At 37.5% G+C, this 13,247-nt stretch overlaps 1 protein-coding gene across 1 annotated transcript in view; it reads right to left on the bottom strand.

Moving 5' to 3' along the window:
- LOC123559649 (DNA polymerase epsilon catalytic subunit A-like) overlaps nucleotides 1-13,247 on the bottom strand; it is a 105,137-nt gene that overhangs the window by 29,099 nt on the left and 62,791 nt on the right. The window contains exons 28-36 of the mRNA XM_053552523.1: nucleotides 13,089-13,169; nucleotides 12,707-12,835; nucleotides 10,875-11,084; nucleotides 10,080-10,280; nucleotides 9,055-9,187; nucleotides 7,253-7,488; nucleotides 6,501-6,607; nucleotides 5,435-5,563; nucleotides 3,848-4,014 (exon numbers count right to left, since the gene is read on the bottom strand). Coding sequence (XP_053408498.1) covers nucleotides 3,848-4,014; nucleotides 5,435-5,563; nucleotides 6,501-6,607; nucleotides 7,253-7,488; nucleotides 9,055-9,187; nucleotides 10,080-10,280; nucleotides 10,875-11,084; nucleotides 12,707-12,835; nucleotides 13,089-13,169 — 1,393 coding nt within the window. The remainder of the gene's footprint in view (nucleotides 1-3,847; nucleotides 4,015-5,434; nucleotides 5,564-6,500; nucleotides 6,608-7,252; nucleotides 7,489-9,054; nucleotides 9,188-10,079; nucleotides 10,281-10,874; nucleotides 11,085-12,706; nucleotides 12,836-13,088; nucleotides 13,170-13,247) is intronic.

Raw genomic sequence — 13,247 nt, 5'->3', positions numbered from 1 at the left:
AGATCCATTCAAGGATATGGCCTCTAGAGAGGTCACAAGGTTTTTCTATTTCAAGACCTACTGACCTAGTTTTTGATCGCAGTTGACCCAGTTTCAAACTTGACCTATATATCATCAAGATAAACATTCAGACCAACTTTCATACAGATCCCATGAAAAATATGGCCTCTAGAGAGGTCACAACGTTTTTTCATTATTTGACCTACTGACCTACTTTTTGAAGGCATGTGACCCACTTTTGAACTTGACCTATATATCATCAAGATAAACATTCTGACCAATTTTTATGGAGATCCATACACAAGTATGGCCTCTAGAGAGGTCACAAGGTTTTTCTATTTTTAGACCTACTGACCTAGTTTTTGACCACACATGATCCTGTTTCGAACTGGACCTAGATATCATCAAGATGAACATTCAGACCAACTTTCATACAGATCCCATGAAAAATATGGCTTTTAGAGAGGTTATAAGGTTTTTCTATTATTTGACCTACTGACCTAGTTTTTGATGGCACGTGACCCACTTTCGAACTTGACCTAGATATCATCAAGATGAACATTCAGACCAACTTTCATACAGATCCCATGAAAAATATGGCCTCTAGAGAGGTCACAAGGTTTTTCTATTACTTGACCTACTGACCTAGTTCTTGATAGCACGTGACCCACTTTCGAATTTGACCTAGATATCATCAAGGTGAACATTCTGACCAATTTTCATGAAGATCTCATGAAATATATGGCCTCTAGAGAGGTCACAAGGTTTTTCTATTTTTAGACCTACTGACCTAGTTTTTGGCCGCACGTGACCCACTTTCAAACTTGACCTAGATATCATCAAGATGAACATTCAGACCAACTTTCATACAGATCCCATGAAAAATATGGCCTTTAGAGAGGTCACAAGGTTTTTCTATTATTTGACCTACTGACCTAGTTTTTGATGGCACGTGACCCAGTTTCGAACTTGACCTAGATATCATCAAGGTGAACGTTCTGACCAATTTTCATGAAGATCTTGTGAAATATATGGCCTCTAGAGAGGTCACAAGGTTTTTCTATTTTTAGACCTACTGACCTAGTTTTTGATGGCACGTGACCCAGTTTCGAACTTGACCTAGATATCATCAAGCTGAACATTCTGACCAATTTTCATGTTCTTGTGAAATATATGGCCTCTAGAGAGGTCACAAGGTTTTTCTATTTTTAGACCTACTGACCTAGTTTTTGAACGCACATGACCCAGTTTCGAACCTAGAAATCATCAAGATGAACATTCTGACCAACTTTCATAAAGATCCCACAAAAAATGTGACCTCTAGAGTGGTCACAAGCAAAAGTTTACGGACGCACGCACGGACGACGGACGCTGCGTGATCACAAAAGCTCACCTTGTCACTATGTGACAGGTGAGCTAAAAACCCAACAGGGGTCATCTCTTGACCACAGGCAATCATCCTATGAAATCAGATGCCTGTAGGCCAAGATGTTCTTCATTTATCAACAAGACAAGACAAGACCAAGATCAGGCCAGACTTAACCAGACAGACAGGCTTTGACAACAAGAGGGCCATGATGGCCCTATATCGCTCACCTGTTATCATTGCACTTGAGACAAGAAGGTCCTCAAAAAAAATATCTAAATCAAAAGGACAGGAACAACAAAGGGAAGAAATTTAACCAAAAAGAAGAAAAAAATTCTTACAAGGTATAGATATGTCAAAAAACACCTAAAAATTGGAGGTACCATCCATGTTGTACCACAGAAAAGTGGTCTCGGTTTTTCCCTATGGCCAATAATAAAAAAGTTACTAAAAATAAGCTATTTATAGTAACGTAAAAGGGAAGTAATTAAAAAAAAAAAACAAATTTGTAAGTGAACAAAAGAAGGATCTGCCAAATAAATATGTTGGCATAAATGAAATTTCAGATCAGTATCTTCATTAGTTACGGAGATATACCCATTTTAATTTCAAATAAAGGGAGGTAATTTGACATAAAATCAGTCCATAGTTATCTACCCTGATTGTCTCAGTCCAACTAATAACAATAATGAAATTTCAAATAAGTCCTATAAGTACTTACTGATATAAATCCATTTTGATTACAATCAGGGGAGGTAATCAGATATAAAATAACTCTGGAACCTACAACTGGATCTGATTTGTCATGGAATCCAAGATTTATTGTTGTTGAAGATATTTTGGAAGTTTGTATCAAATAAAACCATAAATGAAGTCTCTATATGGCTGCAAAAGCCAAAATAGCCGATTTTGGACCTTTAAGGGGCCATAACTCTTGAACCCAAGATGGAATCTGGCCAGTTCAAGAAAGGAAGCAAGATCTTGTGGTGATACAAGTTGTGTGCAAGTTTGGTTAAAATCAAATCATAAATGAAGCTGCTATTGTACAGACAAGGTCGAAATAGCTAATTCTGGCCCTTTCAGGGGCCATAACTCTGGACCCCATTATGGAATCTGGCCGGTTCAAGAAAGGAACCAAGATCTTATGGTGACACAAGTTTTGTGCAAGTTTGATTAAATTCAAATCATAAATGAAGCTGCTATTGTGCAGACAAGGTCAAAATAGCTAATTCTGGCCCTTTCAGGGGCCATAACTCTGAAACCCATAAAGGGATCTGGCCAGTTCAAGAAAGGAACCGAGATCTTATGGTGATACAAGTTGTGTGCAAGTTTGGTTAAAATAAAATCATAAATGGAGCTGCTATTGTGCAGACAAGGTCAAAATAGCTAATTCTGGCCCTTTCAGGGGCCATAACTCTGGAACCCATAATGGGATCTGGCCAGTTCAAGAAAGGAACCGAGATCTTATGGTGATACAAGTTGTGTGCAAGTTTGGTTAAAATAAAATCAATAATGAAACCACTATCGTTCAGACAAGAAATTGTTGACGCACGCACGCACGGACTGACTACGGACGAAGGGTGATCACAAAAGCTCACCTTGTCACTATGTGACAGGTGAGCTAAAAACAACGATTAAAAACTGGGGGAAAAAAACAACAACAAATACCGCTATGAACAATTGTTTAATTCTTTGCATGCATACTTTTGAATGGTGCCAAGAAGAACATAATCAAGATAATGAAAATAATTAAATGACTTGTTGAAGATCTCGGTAACACAGATATTTTTAGTGACTGACCTCTGACCAATTGTCATCTACCTCAAAAGCCCAACCATCCTATCAAGTTGGAAGGTTTTGGGTCAAGTGGTTTCTCAAGTTATTGATCGGAAACTGTCTTCATTGATCCACAAAAGCATCTGCTTCATCTACCAAATTTGAAGGTCAAGCTGTTCTTAAGTCATTGAGCAGAAACCACTCTCTCTACCAACTGAGAGACATACTGACCTACCAAGCTACATGTGTAAAACAAGATGCCCCACTTCTAATCATCCTATCAAGTTTGAAGGTTCAGGGTCAATTGGTTTTCAAGTTACTGTGCAAAAATAGTTTTCAATGTTCAGGTTCTTGTGAGCTTGACCTCTGACTCACTAACCCGTAAAAAACATACTCCATAAGCCCAATCAAGCTATTAAGTTTTAAGGTTCCGGGTCAAGTGTTCTCAAGGTAGTAAGCAGGTATCATTTTCATGTTCAAGTGTCCGTGTGACTTTGATTCCCACCCCTACCCTACTCCTCCCCCATTCCCAAAATAGGGGTCATCTACTCTAGAAGCCCAATAATGCTACCAAGTTTGAATGTTCTGGGTCAAGTGGTTCTTAAGTTAATGAACGAAAAAAACTGTTCGCTATAGCGTCAGAGGGATAGACTTGACAAACTTCAAAGGGGGCATAAAAACGAAAACAGAATTTCAAGTACAAACCTAGAGATGACTGAACTGCTATATATGTTGGTCCTTTCTTTTCATCTTTATAGGCAGACAAGATCCTCTGTATGGTTCTGTACACCTGGCTTACATTCTTCTCCAACTTGTACTCCAGTTTATGGCCACCTTCTGGCAGCATTGTCTCATCTACACCTTTAGAAACTCTGTAATTTAAGTTTCCACCATATAAATGATATATGCAAAATGTAACCATGCCCCTGCTAAAAAACTGGAATAATTTTAAATCTCTTGGTAGACTGTCGTCAAAGGAACATTTCTATGAAATCATTTTAAAATCAGACAAGAAGCTCAAGAAAATATGTCCTTGGAAGATTTTTCTATTTATAGCTCTGGTTGCCATGTTTTTTTGACAAATCAGACCATTCTTCGTAAAGCAGTTTCTGAGAAAAGATTTTTGAAGCTTTAACTAAACAAGAGCTGATTGAACACGAAATGCCCCCCTTGATGCATTCAGTAATTGCACAAGGAACAGAAATTATTTGCTCACAGTAAACAAACGTTCTACTGTTCTGGTTCAATGTGACATTGACCTTTGACCTATTGACCTCAAAATTTAAAGGGGTCATCTGCTGGTCATGATCAACCTCCCTATTAAGTTTAGTGATCCTAGGCCCAAGCGTTCTCAAGGTATCTTCCGGAAAGGGTTTAACTGTTCCGGGTCAATGTGACCTTAGCCTGCAGACCTCAAAATTATAGTGGTCATCTACAGGTCATGACCAACCTCCCTATAAAGTTTCATGATCCTAGGCCCAAGCGTTCTCAAGTTATTGTCTGGAAACGGTTAAAATGTTCCGGGTCACTGTAACCTTGACCTTTAACCTACTGACCTTAAAATCAATAGGGGTCATCTACTGGTCATGATGAACCTCTCTATCATCTTTCATGACCCTTGGCCCAAGTGTTCTCAAGTTATCGTCCAGAAACCGTTTAACTGTTCCTGGCCAATCTGACCTTGAACTTTAACCACCTCAAAATCAATAGGGGTCATCTGCTGGTCATGATCAATCTCCCTGTCAATTTTCCTGATCCTAGGCCCAAGCATTCTTGAGTTATCGCCCGGAAAGCGTTTTACTGTTCCTGGACACTGTGACCTACTGATCTCAAAATCAATAGGGGTCATCTGCTGGTCATGACCAACCTCCCTATCAACTTTCACGATCTTAGGCCCAAGCAATATCATCCAGAAACCGTTTAACTGTTCAGGGTCACTGTGACCTTGACCTTTGACATACAGATCTCAAAATCAATAGGGGTCATCTGCAGGTGATGACCTACCTTCCTTTCAACTTTCATGATCCTAGGCCCAAGCGTTCTTGAGTTATCATTCGGAAACGGATTGGTCTACATACAGATCGACCGTCCGACAGACCTACAGACCGATCGACATCTGCAAAACAATATACCCCTCCTTCTTTGAAGGGGGGCAAAATAAATTTGCCTACAGCTATTAATCGACAGGATAAAATATCATGCACTGCTGCCAAAAACCATGTAAAAATCCAGTTGTATAAAACAATACATTTATGTTTTATATAATTAGCATCTATAAAACTGAACACTTACTTTGCGTTTCTCTCTGCATTAAACATGGCATTAAGGTTTGGCATCTGATCACTTCTCACAGTATCAACAACAAATATAGTACCCTTCTTCGACATTGGTAAAAACAAGCCATAGAGCATCTTCGATCCACTACAATAAATATGAAAGCATTCACTAAAACTTCCAATCACCAACACTTGATTTTCTAACTTCCTCCAATAATATCTTTTGACATCAATTGCATAGATCTGCAAGCTTGAACAGTTTAGCTACACTTATACAGATATAAAAGACATTCATTTGAACTACCAGTGTTCGAGAACTTCCCATTTCAACTAATATATGCAAACATCAGCACAGGTGGAACTGTGCCCAACTGTCACAATGTACATTCATCTTGCTTAGAGGTTGATATAACCGTCTCTCAACAGTTTTTGCTCCCGCATGTACTGGCTTTAGTTTATTGACATTATCTAGATAACTTTTCTGACCAGAATAATAGACGTAACTGTTGCATGTTTCATATAAATCATTCCCCCAAAAATTCAAGCACTTTTTGCATGCTTTGCCAACCTGAATACCATTAAATTTGGCTGTTCTTTACTTCAAACAGAATCCACATACTTTAGAATGCTTTTTCAACATTTTCTAGCATATCAGATTTTCAGGACTTGTATTCCCAAAAAGAACTATATTGCTCCTATAGAAAGATGGGTGTGTAACTTTTATATAAGAAAGCTACCATTTGTTAAATACAACCCTCTGATTTAAATCCTTTTTGTGTCTTTCAATGTCATTCCAAAACTAAAGTTCCTACGCTGCTATTTTTACCTAAAATGCTATAAGAGCATGCCGATTTCGACAGAATGCTACACACACATAGAAATGCAGATGAGTAAAAGAATTTTAACAAGATGCTATGATGGTACAGGTACAGATGTTAACGCAAGACAAAAATACCAGACATGTAGGTACAGGTACTGAATGTAGGACATTAATACCAGACTGTGAGTGAGGCATGATGGTACAGGGTAAGACATACATACCAGGCATAGTGGTACAGGTGTTGAAGGTAAGACATACATACCAGGCATGATGGTACAGATACAGATGCTTTATTGATGAAGGCTCCAGGTAGGAGAACTGGGCTAATGTCCTGAATTCCAGATGCTCCAACTCAAACGTGTCTATCTCCTATCAAATACAAAAAAAATCTTCCAGATAGTAAGATAAATTAAAAGTCTATGTGATAAATTACTAAATAATTTTCTAATTCAGTAGAAGTATGGCAGAGATAAAAAAAAATCAAATGCTCTACGTATTGAAAAGACAATGTCTGTTTTGCAATTTTGACTTATTCATGGCCATAACTACTGATCCGATCTAACTTATATCCTTTTGAATCATGAAGTCCATTCATTGTTTATGTATAACAGTGGTGGCTTGGGGTGTTGCACAAATTAATTAACTCTTCTGAACAGACTCTCGTATAGATTTTACTGATATATATATATATTCTATAGAGATACACATCCCAATTTGGAATGGTCGAGATCAAAGAACAAACTCTTTAGTTAACCAGTGGACACTCATGTCCAACTTGTTATAAATCTTATTTGAGATAATATGCCCATAAACATTCTGACCAAATCCGATGAAAACTGGATGAGAACCTGCTAGACAGCACTAAACTTTTGTTGACACCAGCCACCCACTGAGGGTGATCTCATTCTCATCAAAATGAGCAAATATAAACAAACTCCGCCTTAGAATAATGCATAAAACCAACTGTCATTTTTGCATCAAAATAACTAAACAGTTAAAATCAAGACTACTCACCCTTCCAGACATGTATTTAGCAAAATCACGATTCACCATTGTCACACAGCCCAATTTAACAAGTGCTCGGAATAACAATGGAACTTGGGTCTCATACACTCCCTCAATATCCGGAGACGACAGGTCAGCACTGATCTCGTTAATGTGTTCCAGGTACACATCTTCCGGAACAGAGTACTCGTATAGGTTCATCACTGGATGGGATCTTGGTAATGTCTTTATCACCTTTTTCCACACTGCAAACAGTAATATGATATTTAAAACTAGAGATGCTTTTGAGAAAAGCGCATGTCTCCCACAACTGCCCCTTAGATGATGAAAAATGTTAGTTTCTCTAGATGTTTTAGACGAGTGGATCCAATTAGATGCTCTGGATGAGTGGATCTAATCAGTAATTCAAGGGCCATAAATGAAAAGTGCCTGGGCGGATTTGGCTAGTTATCGAACTTGGGTAAGGTCTTATGGCCAAACACATTTTGTTCAAGTCTGGTGAAGATCGGATGAGAAATGTTCGACTTAGAGAGCGGACAAGAGTAAACAGACCGATTTTTTCGGTAATTCAAGGGCCGTAACTCTAAAATGCCTGGACCGATTTGGCTAGTTATCCAACTTGGCCGAGGTCTCATGGTCAAACACATTTTGTTCAAGTTTGGTGAAGATCGGATGAGAAATGTTCGATTAAGAGTGCGGACAAGAGTAAAAAGGCCAATTTTTCGATAATTCAAGGGCCGTAACTCCAAAATGCCTGGACAGATTTGGCTAGTTATCGAACTTGGCCGAGGTCTCATGGTCAAACACATTTTGTTCAAGTTTGGTGAAGATCGGATGAGAAATATTCGATTAAGAGTGCGGACATGAGTAAAAAGGCCAATTTTTCGATAATTCAAGGGCCGTAACTCCAAAATGCCTGGACCGATTTGGCTAGTTATCGAACTTCACCGAGGTCTCATGGTCAAACACGTTTTGTTTAAGTTTGGTGAAGATTGGATGAGAAATATTCGAATTAGAGTGCGGACAAGAGTAAAAAGACCGATTTTTGGTAATTCAAGGGCCATAACTCCAAGACGCCTGGACCGCTTTGGCTAGTTATAGAACTTGTCCGAGGTCTTATGGTCAAACACATTTTGTTTAAGTTTGGTGAAAATCGGATGAGAAATGTTCGACTTAGAGTGCGGACAAGCTTTGTGACAGATACACACACAGACAGACTGGAGTAAATCAATATGTCTCCCACACCACTGTGTGGTGGGAGACATAATAACACAAAAGGCACTTAGGAACACAACAAAATATAAACTGACATATGCCCCCAAAGTGTACCTGGGATATGGCTAGGCTTATTTTCACCTACCTGCATATTTTTTACTAAGTCAAGGGCCTTATATCTGGTCTTGCAGAGTGAAATCCAAAACAATACTCAGGTGCACAATTTCACTGGCTGAAAGATATTCCAACATGACTCAAGGTGAAACATTTTTAAGGTATAAAAAAAGTTCTAATGTTTTGCCTCAAGGATGGTACGGTAATAATTAACTAATATAATCCCAATAAAATGCACATGTCCACTTCATGCTGATTATGTATACCAAGTGATGGAAACTGTAGGAGGAGCCACATACACAAGAAAGTGTGACGGATGGACATTCAACTTCTGTATACATCCAATCATCTACACTGGGGGGAGGGGCATAAAAACAGCTCCTCAACAGAACTTTGGCACATTTCTCCGAAACACATCAAGTAACTTATAAATATATCTGTGTTTTCAATTAACTTAAAGATTTCTGATGAAACAGCCTTACTTTGTCCTTCTCCAACTTTTGGTGACTTCTGATTCACATAGAACATCCTCGGAATGTTTAATTTCATAGCATGAAGATCACTGCCAATAAGAGCCCAGAGCTTGAACTGACCAGGATGTCCAGTCTCTATCAACTGAAATATCAAAAGAAACTTTATACATGACAGATCTGTATTTTCATCAGTGTTTTCTGTACTTTTGGCATAACAATTAATAATCTAACTGATTCAATCGGTCATTGAGGGGTGATATTTTACATGTGTTGTGTGAGGAAGACCTCTTGAAGGCATTGGTGGGTACCTTGCAAGAACCACATATTTTCCAGAAGCAAGCTGGATAGCTTTCTCACATGTAAGTGCAGTGTTGTACCCAAAGTGGTAACAAGAGCAACACTGTGTGGTGCAAAATATATATACCTAAATCAATGTGCCTGTCAAGTTTGAGAATCATAGATTAAATCATTCTGAAGTTACTGAGCAAAAACTTATTCAGACACAGATTTATGACTAGCACCATCACATAATACTTCCATCTGATTACTTCGCATGACAGTGTAAATGAACTATGACAAAATCCCCAAAATTAAAATGAGTGGAAGGTAAACTTTCTTTTGCACTAACACATCAGTATGAACAGTCCCAATGACCTCAAAATCATTAGGGGTCCATACCAGTCAAGTTAAAAGATGGACAGATGGACAAACAGGCAACAACACATGTCCCTTGATACCAAAAACACTTAATATATATATCTCTTTCGGTATATATAAAAACTTTACATTAGCGTGAATTTCAAGCCAGTTTGTAAATAATAAATGTTTAAAAACAACATTTGTGCCCTTCATAAATTATGCAATGAAGTTCTTTATATTTTCTGATTTTTTAAGGTGGTTTGCACTTCTATTTACATGTAACAAGAAATTTTGTTTTCAATACAAACTTGACAATCAATGGCCTGACAATCAATGGCCAGCCAAAGCAGAGCACCTACTTTATTGATATAAATGTGACTCATAAATCCTTTTACCTGCACTATTTGCCATGGCATATCCATAACACTACGAGCAGTTCTCCGTAAGAAGCCTCCAATACCTCTACTGCTAGAGGTCACTGGGGCGTGAGAGGATGTTTCACCAAAGTCTATACGTCGTCTCTTCCTTTCCCGCCTCTCTTCAGCCTGCAACTTCCATTTCTTCTTGTGATATTCCAGCCAAACTTTTCTTTCATCCTAAAAAAATTACATCATTATTATTATTAATTATATTATTTTGCACTCGTTGACAAAAATAAATTTCAGACACCTATATAGTTGTGGATCTAGGCCTTTAAATATCAAAGTTTGAGAAGTCAAGTACAAATGTACTGTATAACAAGAATGATGTTAACATTGTGTAACACATGCCATTTTAAGGAGAGAGGTTGTCTAGTGGATTAAGTGTTGGCCACTCAATCCAGGGATCGTGGGTTCGAGCCCCAATGGGGTCACAATCATGCTTCTCATATGACACCAGTACTGGTTTTTCCAGGAAGCGGACTCGAGAGTGGTTCCAATAAGCTTGAAGCTTTCATCACAATCAAGCTAAAACAAATTTGTATAAACTAACACATGCCCTACATTATATTATTGTCTATGAAAGTTTATTCAAAAAAGGTAACTGGATATAAACAAAAACTCCTGACAATATGCACATGTCCTATTCATGTTGATGTACACCAAGTCTCATTTAAATCTGATGGAAACTGTAGGAAAAGTTGAGTACACAAGGTATAAACGAAACTATTAAACCTAATCGAGACACTCCATTTTGTCTGTCCAACTCACTTTAGTTACTCCCATAGGTGGTGGTGGTCCTAGAACATCTCTCCACGACTGACTGCTGTCAGTCTGAGAGTCATCTTGACTCTGTGAGTTGTCGTTACTCAATCTTTTACGTTTATTCGACACTGCCACTTTTGTTCCAGAAGTGGAACTTGACCCTATGTCTTCAATATCAACAACGCTGTTTGGTTTTTTGAACACATTGTCCTCCTCCTATAAACAAATAAGAAACACGTCCTTTCATGCAATTTAATAAACTCTATAACGCTTTTTTGGATGCCATGAAAGCACTGGTAGGGGTGCGTATCGGTCAAAATGATCGATACGATATTTGTATCGATACAAAATGATAGATATTCGATATATAATATGATATTTTCAAACAGAATAATAACAGAGTATAAGACCATTATAGTAATGCAATATGAACTTTACTACTAGTGTTGATTTATCACTTTTAAGGTCAGTCTATTCTGAGACAAAATCATAGGACTTGGATACATTTTTCTTTAGGAAACAGAGGCAAGCATATTAGAATTGTTGTTTTACCTTTTTTTTTAATTAACTATTTTGAAGAAATAACTAACAGTTGATTCAATATTTCAGAATAGTATTTTTCAAAATTTACATGAGCTTCTCAATTCAAACGATAACAAAAGGTGTGATAGTCTTTTTGTTATGACCAAATAGCCAGCAATTAGCGTGTCACCTCTGTCAATTTTGTTGTTCACAGTTTGATCTTGGTTAAAGATAATACCCTGTCTTAAATTAGTATCATAAATTTTGTGATTTAGACCATTCGATCTTTTACGGAACGTAACGGCAATCTTATATTTTAGCGGTGACAGTTAGCGCGGAGAGTAGTTTCCCATTACCAAAATGGCGACCATCAAAACAAACTTGTTTTGAAGTTGGAAAATCGTCTATACCTGTGTATAATCTGCGCCCACGATTCAGGGGTGGTCCCGGGTGTCAAACATCTGTGCATTATAATAAGGTATCTGCGGTAATGAGGCCATTTACCATGTAGTTAGCTTTTGATCGATATTTTGATTGATACAGGAACGTTCGATCCGATGTATCGATCGAACCCTGAATACCGGTATTCGATACATATCGAGAACTGGTATGCACCCCTAGAAAGCAGCCAAGCAAAATAGTAACTGACTCTGTTTAACAATAAAGTCTGCTTGTGCAAGGTAATGAAACATCCCTCATTGCCCCTTGTTTCAGTTTAATAAGAAGAACTCTTTTCTCACAATATATGCACCCAATGACCCCAAAGAACTAAAAACTAATAACACAATTTCAGAGAATGAGGTGAGTTTTTATAGCTGCCACAAGAAAGATTCTGCCTAAAAATGTGTTTATAATAGTCTACTGTGGTGCAATTTTCAAACCTCCATATATATATATAGTCTTGTAGTAATTATTATTTTTTTTAATTTTTGTGAATCAATTTTGCTATACTACCTAAAATACTACCGAAAATGAAACTACTGCAAATGTGTATCAGACTTACAGTTGAAATTTCTTAACCAGGTATTAAATACAAATACAAGAAATAAACAAGTTCAGATGGAACTCAGTATCTCGAAATCACTTTTCCCAAAATTCTGGCTACATCAAACACATTTCAAACTCCGGGCCCAAAAACATGTGCACTAAAATATCAACTTAAGTCGAATTTTGGTTATATCAAAGTAAACCACTTGATCCTTTGAAAACTGAGATTCCACTGTACAAACATATAAGCAGATGATTATGACATTTAATTCCAGTGGTAGCAATTGTGTAATGTTGAAGCACTGTAATGAGAATACTGGGATTTTCACCTGCTGTACTGGTTTTGGAGCTGCAGCAAATATCTCACTGATCTTTTTCTGTTTGAAAACATCATTACGTTCCAGTAACTTCTTCTGAAGCCAATCCGGGTGAGCTATACGAGGAACAGGGTTAGACACCTAAGTGGAAAAAAAAATTACAAAGAATAAAGTTTGCACACAACTGTTGTGACTAAAAGACATCCATAAGCCTCCATTCAATTTATATTTTTCATTTCACAAAATAATAGTCTTAGTCAAATTTTGAGGCAGGAGCTCACCTAACATGAAGCAATTACTCAATGAAGTAATATGGGTTTACTGAAAAACTGTTTTCATGAAATAAAGAATCCTCCCTCCTAAGAATTTTATACGAACAGTACAATGTTCCTACATTTTGTAGAGCAGCAGGGATGGTGATAATTTTCATCACACAACCTCCTAGTCTTTCAATGTAGTACTCCCAGTCAATGATCTGAAATATAATGAAAACAAATATTGCTATTTAAATATAAAGTGAAATAGTACAAAAATCTAAGGTTTTATATGACAG

Source organism: Mercenaria mercenaria, chromosome 10 (genome assembly GCF_021730395.1).
Source record: "Mercenaria mercenaria strain notata chromosome 10, MADL_Memer_1, whole genome shotgun sequence".
NCBI classification, from domain to species: Eukaryota; Metazoa; Mollusca; class Bivalvia; order Venerida; family Veneridae; genus Mercenaria; species Mercenaria mercenaria.
Note: the sequence above shows the minus strand (reverse complement) of the source record. Positions and strands in the feature narration are given on the sequence as shown.